The 13,113-nt window shown below is 36.3% G+C and overlaps 1 protein-coding gene across 1 annotated transcript; it reads left to right on the forward strand.

The window, feature by feature from the left end:
* The first annotated feature begins 539 nt into the window (after window positions 1–539).
* Window positions 540–12,538, forward strand: LOC145681004 (THAP domain-containing protein 2-like). The gene is made up of 4 exons (XM_081752270.1): window positions 540–748; window positions 3,906–4,074; window positions 5,486–5,681; window positions 8,765–12,538. The coding sequence occupies exons 2-4, from the start codon at window positions 4,001–4,003 to the stop codon at window positions 9,635–9,637; spliced, it is 1,143 nt and encodes a 380-aa protein (XP_081608396.1). The 5' UTR covers window positions 540–748; window positions 3,906–4,000; the 3' UTR covers window positions 9,638–12,538.
* The last annotated feature ends 575 nt before the right edge of the window (window positions 12,539–13,113 follow it).

A 13,113-nucleotide genomic window follows, 5' to 3' on the forward strand; every position in this document is an offset into this window, starting at 1 on the left:
CCGAGGCAATTGTGTTGAACGCAGTGTTGCCAGACACGGTAAGCGAAATTACACACACCTTCCGTCCAAATTGCACAATTTTACACACAAACTGGAAGATAGTGCAAACAAAATTGCACAAATAATTACCTATCTATATGTATATTATGTCTAATGATGTACATACCTACACGTACCAAATTTCACAAAATTAAATCCCCACGTTAAGCGGGTTTGCATATCCAGGCTCCTAACTATGAAAACATTTACGCTCAGTCTAACCTCAATCATTTCACGAATTCAACCTGTTTTACGTATGTTATTAGGACATAATATCGATTGTGATTTATTCTAAAAACACTTTTATACATTGCAAGAGCTGTAACGTCCAAATATTTACTGAGAACTCATAGTCGTATCGGAATAAACAAAAGCGAGTATGGAACAGTAAACTGCTTTCACAAAAGGAAAAAGAATAAGTGCAAAAGGCCTGCAAAACGGTCGAGTGGTTTGGATCGATACACTATCAATCACATGTTTATGAGTTCAAACCATTGAGATAATATATAGACATATAGACCTAGAGGTGCCCTAATGCGAGATCTTAGATGGTATCGAACTCGCAAAAATCGAATCGATCCGCCATATTGTGAAGGGAATAGGCGATAATGATTATGTATATTTGTGTTGTGTGTAGATTATCCGTCTTCAGAAGAGAATTTTATGCCGAATGAATAAACTTTCTTTGGAATTTCTTAATATTTCAAAGGTAGGTTATTTTCTTTTCTTTAAGGTTTAAATAAATAATAAAACGTGATTGTGTACTTGTAATAATATTGGGTGAATAGGCATATGCATTGCATTTACAGTGTCAAAAAGCTCCTAAAGTCTTACCTAGAGAATTATCAAACTGTTATTAAGTTTGCTTATTTATTAAATTGTATGTTTATGAGTTGTTGGTAATTTTGCTAAAATTATAGAACCTACGAATGTTTTGTGACACCTTGGCAAGGAAACTGTATGATTGTGGAGGGAGTAGGCCTACTTTGTCTATGTTAAAAATTGCTAATGATGTCAATTACTGGATAAAATCATCCTCACTCAATGTTAAAAGCAGCAATAGACATATCTCTCATACACGTCGCGCGTTTTTATCGATATTCTGTACAAAAAAAAAGTTATTTGTAAATGAGTTCACGTTCACTTTAGCAGACGGTTCTACCAAATTTTTACACATATATTACATTTTCAGGATAGATTGGAGCTTTGTATTTCTTTTAGCGGAGCATGCACTGAATAAGAAGCTCCATTACTAATTGTAGATTGACTTCAGGAGGGCTCTGTACAATCTAGAATACAGGTCCCCCTCCCATTTAGCTGTAATAAAGACAGAAATCAACGTGCCCTGCGGGGCTCTAACACGCCTCCACTCGCTGGCGCTCTCTCGGCAATACTCTGTGAATTAAAATTTAGACTGGTACAGAAAGAAATCAACCTTGCTACTAACCTATATGGGGGACCTGTGTTCTAGAACCCTCCCTTGCATAGCATTCGTGCCTTTTAGTGGCCACCTAGCACAAGTTAGAGCTATGGTTTAAGCTTTGGGGGAGCAGCTTTTTCACCTATTTTTTTCCGATATTTTATTCCGATTCGGTCGTTGTATGTGTTCATACCTTAAATTAGGATCCATAGCATATGTAGTGTAGTAGTAGTAGTAGTAACAGGTGAGAAGGTCCGCAGGGGTTCGTTAGGTTCTGTTCTCGACATGAAATGGACAATCACTACCACTTGCCTTTATAGTTGGAACAGGTCCCATACTGCCTACATAAAATTCTGTACGATACTGTCTTCACTACTTGAACACCACTATAAACTCATGTCTCCTGTAAATTGTAGAAGTCTACTGTATTTTGCCACTCTTGGCCCCCCAATACTAAACATTTACCCAAGTTCGTGTTTTATGCACTGTAGTTTTTAGAGAATGTTCTAGAACACAGTTCCCCCCCATAAAGATTAGTACCTAGGTTGGTTCCTTTCTGTACCAAAGTGAGAAATTTTAATTCACAGAGTATTGCTGAGCGAGCGCCAGCGAGTGGAGGCAGGTTAGAGCCCCACAGGACACGTTGATTTCTGTCTTTATTACAACTAAATGGGAGGGGGCCTATGTTCTAGAACCTTGCCGCTATGCAATCGAGTCTGAGCAGAAGCGCAGCAAGGGGGCCCGAGAGGATGCTTCCGTAGGGAGCAAACGCGTCAGCGACAGAGGCTATACGCATAAACGAGGACAGTGGAAGAGGACACTTACACATACAATACTTTCACTATAACTAAAAATTCATTTCAATATGCGTGCACTGCCAGTAATTACTTATATTCACACTTCCATTCCCTCACGAAAAATGTTTCACCTATCAATTTTCTATTTGGTGGAACCGTCTGCTTGAGGAAACCCTTTATATTTCGTGTACAGTATTATATATATGTTTATATTGGTGGTATTTGTTAGTTAAAAATAACAGGCGTTACGATTTACCATCAAAAATAATGATTTCTGATTTAGTGTTGTAAAGCGTAGAACGGATAACGTAAAGGGTTGTTGCATTTGGTATTGTTCAAAATCTACGGTAATTTTTACGCACTTGTTCCAAGTTTGCCTTCCACAGATTTTCTTGACTTCCACTTTTCTTTCATCTGCACCATTTGAGGGATTAAACTGTTAAATACCTCAAGAGCAGAGCGCTGAAAAATATGACAAGTAATACAATATATGGCAGAGGTGTAGATAACTAGCCCATCATATGTTTACCATTAGTAAGTATAGTATTTTCTAAAAGGTAAAGGAACAAAATGTTACTTATTGGCAAGTTTCGCAGGGTTGTGAAGTTCACGCACTTCTCACATACAGCATTGCCTATGGTTTCGTATTACAAATTACAGAGCTCCCAACTGGGGGGTTCGCACCATTATTTATACGCATAAACAATACGTTAAACACGCTCTTAAACACGTCTTACTCCGACTACTCTCACCCACTACACGCTTATAAGACATTTGAGGTCCTTCACTCTTCGACAAAGTTGACAGTGTAAATGATACTAATGTAGCAGTTTTTTAACTGTTGGAATATTTTTTCTTGAAGAACATTGGCAACACTAGTCGATTTTAACGCCACTACTGGCTATAAAGCGAAACAGTAGAGCATCGTAGCTCAGTGGTAGAGTACTCTTAAAGGTAGGGTCCCTGGTTCAAACCATGTCAAATTCAAACTTGAGCTTTTAGTGGACAACAACGTGCTCTCAGTTTTCCTCGGGTTCTCCAGTTTCCTCCCGCATTCTCATTTCACCATTCTCATTCACATCCTCAGAAAAAACACCAGGTTTTTCCGGGTTGGACCTCTTAAAACCCACCTGGAATTTTGATATTTTGGGTAGTATATTATTGATGCAACTAGGCTGATCTCATTGAAAGTGATTTTTACTAGATTTTGGACAAATACATGAGTAAATAAAGCTGCATTTTCGAAAGAAAAAAAGTGCTCGTAAAATATCCGTAATTGAACGCACAGAGTATCGGAAGTGAACTTCCAACAATAAAACCATTTATTTTACAAAACATAAATTATATCTTTGTTTTCAGTTAATATATTTGATATCAATATTTGCCAATCTGACAATCTTCAATATTTCTCGCTTATATTGGTTGTTTGTTTGACAAACTCTCCTTCCCTTGGTAAAGGGCTAATAGAAATATTAAATTTTGTTGTGGTGTACTTCATATAACTGCGTATGTCAACACAGAAATTAGGTTAGAAACACCGATTTTTCACTATAAACTTGGGTGAAATTCTGACACGAGAGATACTGCTGGTATTTTGTAAAATTCCTTGATTTAGTCGATAGGTTAGTGATTTTAATTTATTGTTTCAGGCCAAAAAGATATTGAAGTGAAGACCAACGAATTAAAAGAGTTCTGGAGGAGTCACAGAACAAAATCAAAATATTGCGATACAATTTTGTACAAGATGGTGAGAAGCTGTGCCGCTTTTGGATGTGTCAACAGAGTAAACAACACGAGTCCTTCAGTAAGCTTTCATAGGTAAGTGATTTTCTTTTTACCTTTTACGCCTAAAGGCCCTCCTCACAACGACCGAAGCAGCCTAAAAACCTACATTTTTGGAGTACGATTATATCGCTATTTCAAATTTACAAATAATCATCTGTCCCTCAAGCCAAGATCCGCGTCACGAATGCGCTGCCAGATACATGATATACAAGAACAAGAGTTTTTCGATTTGCAGGGGTCATAGAAAGTAGGATGTTAATGATAAGAAAATACGCTTTTGAAGTTTCAGGTTTCCTAGCAAAGAGGCCATTTAAAGGCGGAAACTACTTGCTTCTGAAAAATAACTCTACCAAAGGGCTTATAACTTAAAGAGTCTAACGCCCATATAGCAAACATTATTATGAACGTTCAAGTCAAAAGTGAGGGACGGAAAGTTGACTGAAGGTGGAACCTAGGTAATACTTGGCGCAGTTCATTATGTACAGTGTGACTCAAGAAGGAGTAATGTTTCATCACATATGTCATTATTGCCTTCGCTGTATGCTTGGTCAATCGGAGTGAGGCCTGGTTGTCCAGCCGCTTTCGGCTTCGATTACCCCTTCTCCATTGGCGCTATTTTAGTAAAATCTTTTTGGCCAAACGTATAAAAGTCATGTCATACAGAAAGCAAGCAAGCGAGCGAGCGACAAAGCGATATTGCAGATTTGTTGGTATTTCTCAAGCTTCAAATTTTATTACTAAGGAGAACCCAGCGTTTCCGACGGTGTGCTGTGTCAGATGCAAGTGGGTGTTAATTGCTAATCCACGAAATTTAGGTTCAATTGCCAACGGGACCTATGCTAGAGCGCTCGCCTTGGACGCGTATGGTCGGAGGTTTAAATCTCGCTGTGAGTTTATCGCTTCTAATAAAATCCGAGTACTGGTTTGAATCCTACGTTAAGCAGTAGATTCCGTCTCTGTATAGTCTCAGTGCTGAAGAAGAATGATAAACTCCAACAAAACAAACAAATATTTGATCCCCACTGGAGTTGCGACCCAGTGTCGTGACGCAAATTGGCGAGCTACCTGGATAAACGAGTTTGAAATGGTTAAATTGTTGAAGATTTAATTGTAACTTTTATACATTATATGTGGATGTAGTAAAATTGTTGACGATTGTAATGCTCCAGATGATCTCTGGAGTTTCTGTAATAAAGCATTATTATTATTGTTATAATAATAATAATAATAATGGTAGCAGACCAAGATGCAGAATGCCAGATGTCTGGAATAGAATAACAAATTACGGAAATTCCAACGAGGTGATACAGTATTTTGTCCCAGCTTTTCATAGGCCTATTGTGCTAATTGTTTATTATTATTATTGTTATTTTGGCTTAGATAGTCATTAACCGAGTACGGTTGTCATTATGGTACAACTAATCAATCTTGTTTTTATTTACAGATTCCCAAAGAATCCTGATTTATTGAACTTGTGGGTAAAAGCAATCAATAGAAAAAATTGGAAACCTTCAAAGTTTCAGCTTGTGTGTTCTGAGCATTTTAGTAATGAATGTTTTGATCGTACCGGACAGACCGTGCGACTGAGGAGTGGATCAGTCCCAACAATATTTCCAGCTAATCCAGAACATTTAAAGAAGGTAAGTAAAATGCATGTTTTGAATTACAGCAGCGGTGCTATCCAGCCGTTTCCCTGGAATCGGTTGATAATGTATCTGTAGTTTGCAGAACTGTTTGCTACAGTACCCTATCAAACGTAAATCAGATTAATTCAAAACAAAAGCTCTATTTCTTACAGTGTGTATGTAAACGTGTTAAAAAATTAATCGCACACATACACATGATACAGTAATAGTGTATTTAACCGGCAGTATTTTCAACAAAAAAAATCCCATGTCGTAATTCTTTAATTGCTTATATTATTAAGTTTGTTGAGATTGGAACCTTATATGTGTCATAAACTTTTCGTCAAATCTGAACAATAATAGGTTGAATTTTAGCAAATTTCATAATTGCATATCTTGTTTATTTCTATAAGTATATGGAGTTTGCGTATTGCAAATTTCATCTACAAGGAAGAAGGTGGACATGGATAATTGAAGGCTGCTATTGGCAGAAAAAATGACCTGAAAGTAGGCTACTTTACCTTGCTCTGTACTGGTGAAAGATTAGGCGAGGTGAATTTCATTTTAAATATCTATGGTTTAGAAATTCTTACTGTTACGGGATCGAACAAATTATCTCTTACAAGATAAAAGTGTTTAACACTTAACTTGGCAGGCTCATTTGAATAGTGTCTGTTCAATGAAAACCACTTACTTTCCTAGTGTAGTTGTTTCGTTCTAAAATCAATACAGATTTACTGGTATAATGGGGGAAGACAATCACTAATGACCGGATATCACCGTTAGTCATGCTTAACGCTATATGAAAAGCTCAGGTGCAGATAATGGGCCGTATAAATAAAAGTGAGCAAATGCTCAGATTTTACAATTTCCAGGTATCTGCTCTGTTCCAAATAAGTAAAAATAATTTTTCTCAGGATACTCATGAGCAGATGATCGACGTACTTGGCTGCAGAGCAAATGCTCTAGGTTTGGTATGAATAAAACCGAGTTTTTTTTCTTAATGTACTTAAGATTTTTTAAATTCCTCAGTATCTGTCTTATTTTGTTTACGAAGGGTTTTCAACGCGAAAGTTTTTCCGTGTGAGAAATATTAGAAAACTCTGTTGCCCTTTGTTGTAAAAAAGGAGACAGAAGAGTAAGTTCATTGAGCACTTGCTTCTTTTCACGAGGCATTTGCTCCGCCACAATGGAGAAGTTTTATTTAGTCCTATACCAAACCAAAGAGCAGGTACTTCATACTCAGCTTGCTCATGAGCAAATACCCATAGGCAAGTGCTGCTTCCTATTATTGGGCCAATGTGAAGTCACATTTTCTGACTTCCGAGATAATCCGTTTCGAAAGTGTAGAGGATTCCGAAATTCTTAGTATGTTATTGAAAGTCATTTTGCTAGTACAAAATATGACCTATATGTATCATCCTAGTGTGTATGTAATATTCTTCCTATAAAGTCCCATGACCACTGATTTACACATTCAAAAATTGATATAAACTCACAGGCTAAACTGCTGCACGTAGAGGAATGAAATCAACAGGGTTTGAGAAAAAAACAGTCTTTTTGAAGAAACCCAGCCCACCTTTGCTCATATGTTTTTTTTCTGGTTTAATTGAGTTTTCGTGGAATATTTAAATATCTTTGGGGTAAAAGTGTTAAAATATGATTTTTATTTCAAGATTGTCATTGTTACAATCAGCAGCGACTTTGTTAACTTTTTTTAAAAAAAAGAAAGGCCGCCATTTTGAAATTTTACGTTTTATCACCGCCAAAATCTATACAGCGAATTTGGAATGTCTTGTGCTTTTACCCTCAAAATTTCAACTTGAAAGATCGTAAACTGCATCCTGTAGCGTGGTACAGACAGACAAACGAACATATTTAGATCGAGTCGTCCCAGGAGCCTCAGTGACGTTTGGCAAATATTAATACCAAATATATTTATTTAAAACAAAGATATAATTCATGTGTTGCAAAATTAATGTTTAAAAATGTCTTATATGGAATTAAATATTTTCCAGCGTAAAATAAATGGTTGAAGTTCACTTCAGATGCTTTGTGCTTTCAATTACAGAAATTTCCCGACCACGTTTCGTGACTGTTCTTTCCTGAAAATTAATTTAAAAGAATTAACAAAAAAACAGTTCAGGTTTTACAAAGTAAATGTTTCAAAATGTCTTAATTGAAATTAAATATCTTCCAACGTAAATTAATGGCTTTATTGTTGAAGTATTCACTTCCGATGCTTTGTACGCTCTATTACAGGAGTTTCCCTAGCGCGTTTCACGACAGATTTTTGCTGTTAATGCTGCTTTATTTTCTCATTAACGTGTCCAAAATCTCGTAAAAATCACTTTGAATGTGATCAGCTTAGTTGTACTGATAATACCTAGGTACACTAACACAAAAATTCAGAAATCCAGGTATGATTTTTCTGTTGGTTTCAACCCGAAAAATACTTTTTTTTTGCGAGGGAAGGCACATGGCTATCTCTGGAAATTTGGGGCGAATATGTGATTTTGAAGAGTATTACAGAAAAACGAGAAATTTTGGACAAATCACTATCTTAAATCCCATATGGCCGCCAAATCTATTTACTTACAAGTGCCTAACCCAAACCGGTGAGGCCGGAGAAGCAAAATTCAGGATCAACTGAACTTTTTTAAAGTGCACTGTGTTTTTGAAGCTACGTATATTACATTTCTTAAGCTTCGAGTGTTAACATATATACGGGCTGAAATTGTTTTTTTGTTTAATACAGAAGAAATTACAGCCCAACAGCCCCCAAAATATTCAAGCACGCCAAGCGGCTTTTTGCAAGGGCACGTGGTTATTACCACAATTCCCAGATACGTTACTATTAAGTTATTTCTCGACTAGGTTCAAGAGGAGACGGTCTTCCTCCAGTTTTATCATCAAATCAATATTTTAGTTGTATTTAAATCTATTCCGTAAAGTTTAATTTTGCATACTAGTTTTAAAATTTGGAAATTTCTCAAAATCTCATGGCACCTCTATAGACGTAATAATATTTTTTTATGTATTGATTTATCTTTTTTTTAAAATGTCAACACTCATTGATTTTTGTTACATTGTTTCAGGCAACAAAAAAGTGGAAACCTCCAAACGTCCGATGTGTAGATTTTGAAGATCAGAGCATTCAGCGTGAGATTATTCAATCAAGCAAGTTAATTCCCAGGCAAGTCGACAGTCGTAATATGGTGTTGGAGTCGTGTAACACAACTTTACCTACCTTAAAGCAGCCTTCCCATGGTGTTTCTAATGTTGATACACAGTCACTTGACCCTTCTTGCAGTGGAACGGAATTAACACCACGAAAAAAACTTTTGAAAAGGAAGTTATTTGAAACAGAAACCAAATGTATGGAATCCAGAAAGAAGATGAAAGCATTGTACTTGAAGAATAAACGTCTTAGAGAAAAATGTGCAAGTATTCAGGATATTGTGCAAAATCTTAGAGAGAAGTGTATGATAACAGAAGGTACTTTAGAAATGTTGTTAAAATCAGTACCCCTCAGTGTTGAAGGGAATGCAGTGGTGAAGTCGCTCTTGAGTCCGTCGGGTAACAAAAAATTTGATCCAGCTCTCCGAAGTTTTGCTTTAACACTTGACTTCTATTCCCCAGCTGCATATGCGTATGTTCGTAAAACATTCAACTATGTGTTACCACATCCACGGACTTTAAAAAAATGGTACTCTTCAATGAATGGAAATCCTGGACTATGTGAAGAAGCCTTCAATGCAATGAAAGAAAAGGTGCAAATAGCGAAACAACAAAACAAATCCATTCAAGTGTCATTAGTTGTAGATGACATGGCAATAAAACAACATGTCGAATTTACTGGAGAAGAATTGTCTGGTTACGTAGATTGCGGTACTGGAGTGAGTGATGAGAGTATGCCAGAAGCAAAAAACGCTGCGGTCTATATGGTTGTGGCTTTGAACGATTCGTAGAAAATTCCTTGTGCATATTATTTCATAGATTCTTTGAATGGAAGTGAACGTGCAAATATTACGCGTAAATGCGTCAACAGATTGTATGAAATAGAAGTTGAAGTTCAAGCATTAACATTTGATGGAGCTTCATCAAATTTCAGTATGGTAAAAGATCTTGGTGCCGACTTTTCAGATGCAGGTAACTTAAAATGTAGTTTTCCAAACCCTTCAGACAACTCCAAAAGTATCAACGTGTTTCCTGACCCGTGTCATATGATTAAACTCGTGAGGAACTGCTTTGCGGAAAAAAAGATCTTGATTGATGGTGAAGGACAAATCATACGCTGGGAATTGATCGAAGCACTGAACGAAGTTCAGACCTCAGAAGGGCTTCGTTTAGCAAATAAGTTAACCAAAGCTCACCTATTTTGGCACAAGCAAAGAATGAAAGTCAAACTGGCCACACAAACACTAAGTTCTTCTGTAGCAGATGCGCTAGAATTTTGCGAGAATGAACTCCATCTCCCCGAATTTAGAAACGTTGGGCCTACCTGTAAATTTATCAGGATCTTTGATAGGCTATTTGATACACTAAATTCGAAAAGCCCAATATGTATGACATACAAAGCACCTTTACGCACGAGTAATGAGATCGAGTGGAAACCATTTTTGAAAGAAGCTGCAGACTATATAAGATCTTTGCGTGACGAAAACCACATACTACTGATATCTTCTAAGAAAAGGACTGCATTCATTGGATTCCTGGTTTGTATTCAAAGTGCAGAAGAACTGTACACAAAATTGGTTGTCTCCGGCAAGATGAGTTACCTGCTGACATACAAATTAAGTCAGGATCACATTGAATTGTTCTTTGGAATGGTCAGAAGACTCTGCGGTTGTAATAACAATCCCACTTGTAGGCAGTTCAAAGCAGCCATGAAGAAACTTCTGTTAGGAAGTCGAGTGCTAGCCTCCTCTCGCGGAAATTGTGAATTACGTAACATTGATATGCTTAGTGTCCCATCAACTACTGATCCTGAGAATTCAAAAATTGTTGAAGATTCCAGATACAGAGAAGATACTGACCCTACTACAGAACCCGAATTTTATCAAGATGTGTGCGATTTGCTTGGAAATATTTCGTTGTCACCATTTATTATTTCTGTCGTTCCATATATTGCAGGGTTTGTTGTCAAGTCTTTGGAAAAGCAAGTTCATTGCGAAAAGTGCATTTCAGCATTGTATGCACATAATGGGTTTGAGGATAATTATGCGTTTGTGAAACTAAAAAATAGAGGAGGTCTTACTGTACCGTCAAATGATGTGGTGAAAATCTGTGAATGCACTGAAAAGGTTATTAGGCAGTGCAATTTAAATGAGTTTACACGCAAGAAACTTGTATTATCTGTGCCGCTAAAAGTATGTATGCTGGTACATGATGAAGTATTTGAATGTCTAAGTGAACATAGTAAGGAATTAGGGCCTTTGGATGGACACATCGCCTTGCTAATAAAATTAGTTGCAAAGAAATATTTCCATATTAGGTTATATCACGCTGCGAAGGAAGTAAATCGAAGTCGTTTAAGCGACAAAGTTCGTAACTTCCTTAACCGCGTGGTCATTTTCCGCCACCAGTAAATGACTTGCAAGATTTCTGGAACCAATTCAGTATTGTAGTGTATTGTAAAATTAACAATGTCATAAGTTGTACGATACAAATTTTTTATTGACTGGTGAACTTTACTCGTAGAACAATTCAAAGAAAACTAATCAAGAGTTTCTTCTACACTGTTGAAATTTTCTAGAGATTACTGGGAAAAAACAGGCACCCAACTTCCGGAGAAACTCTCAGCTACGTTGGTCAGAAACATGGGAGGTGTTTATATTTACAGGAGTAAAGCTGGGGCTACACTTTACTGACTTTGTAGAAGGGTTTCTGATTGTGCCTCAGCTTTAGTCCTGAAAACAAAAACATCTCCCATATTTCTGACAAACATAAGTGGGAGTTCCTTCGGAAGCTGGTTGCGTGGCTTTTTGCAGTAATCTCCCGAAAATTTTTAACAGTATAGATTATGTTAATATTGGCATGAATAACTGTTTGTTAGCTATTGTTAATGTATTTCTGTGTTAATATTTCATGTAGAAAGTGATTTGTCTTAAACAGTGCACGTCAACCTCATCTTAACATTTTTCCTCATAGAAATTTGATAGTGAAATGTAAAGAGGATATATGTGATAACGGAAACGATTCGCTCAAATTCAAAGCAGCTATGAGTGTTTGAGTAATGATCTCTTATAATGAGTGCGATTTTCGGAATTAATCGATACCCAAAACTGTAATATTCGGATGTATTTTTCTTAATGCTGTCATCTTTGTCAAATTATTTCTTTTTACAAAAAAGGCGTTACCGGTGCTCATGAATGTAATGAAGCATTAACTGTTTATCCTTGTCATGTATATACTGATAGAAGTATAGAAGTAACGATAGCTATGCATTGTAAGTCCTTTATTTTCGTGCTGATATATTATAGGATGTTTGTGCTACTCGAAATCACAGAAAAAAGAGCTTGTCCTTCACGTATATACCAATAGAAGTACTGGTAGCGGCATATATACCAATGATGATAGCTATGCATTGTATATTCCTTACTTTTTGCTGATATATGAATGCATTGTTTATTGAATGATCTGATTCAATTTCTTATGCTTTTCGAAATGATATTACTAGTGTAAATTTTTCATTAACTGGTGACCTTCATCTGTAGAATTCAGGAAAGGTTAATCAAGAATTTCTTCTGGATTAATTACAAGGACTAACTATTTGTATACCTATTATTAAGCTATTTTCTGTTAATTTTTTTCTTTAAATTGATAGATCTTATAAAGTGTAGGTCAATCTTATGGAAAAAAAAATCAAATCTGATAGAAAGGAAGTGGGTAAAGATTTTTTAAAGCCTATTGACTGTCATGAAAACTGAAAGTGTTCGTGGAAGCAAATATGTCGTATAAATTTAAAGTTCAAGTATTAAAGGGTAAACCTATGTAACTTCTTAGGGCTCGAATTTTGTAAAATGTGTTCATAGTACGCATCTGCATCACAAAATGAACCTACTGAGCAAACGTAATGATTCTAGCTACGGTGGTTTTCTCTGCTTGTTGATCAGTGTGTAAATTCTGCCCACCCCTCCTTATTTACCTCCTTAAGAGTTCGATTTTTGCAAAATCCGTTTTCAGTATGCCTCTACATTATAAAATGAACCTACTGTTCACATTTCATGCTTCTAGCTTAAGTGCTTTTTGCTGGGGGTTGATCATTGAAAGAATGTGTCAACGAATCTGTATTTCGCTTTTATATGTTTAGATGTATATGGTTTATTGAACGCTTCATACAAAAATTGGTGTACAGCATTAGAAAACGTCTAAAATGACAAAAGAGAGAAAAAATACTTTATTTGTGGGGTTCTTTCTGTGACTTTCTACATCATACACAGAT

This window comes from Thermobia domestica, chromosome 3 (assembly GCF_964235325.1).
Source record: "Thermobia domestica chromosome 3, izTheDome1.hap1.1, whole genome shotgun sequence".
NCBI lineage: Eukaryota > Metazoa > Arthropoda > Insecta > Zygentoma > Lepismatidae > Thermobia > Thermobia domestica.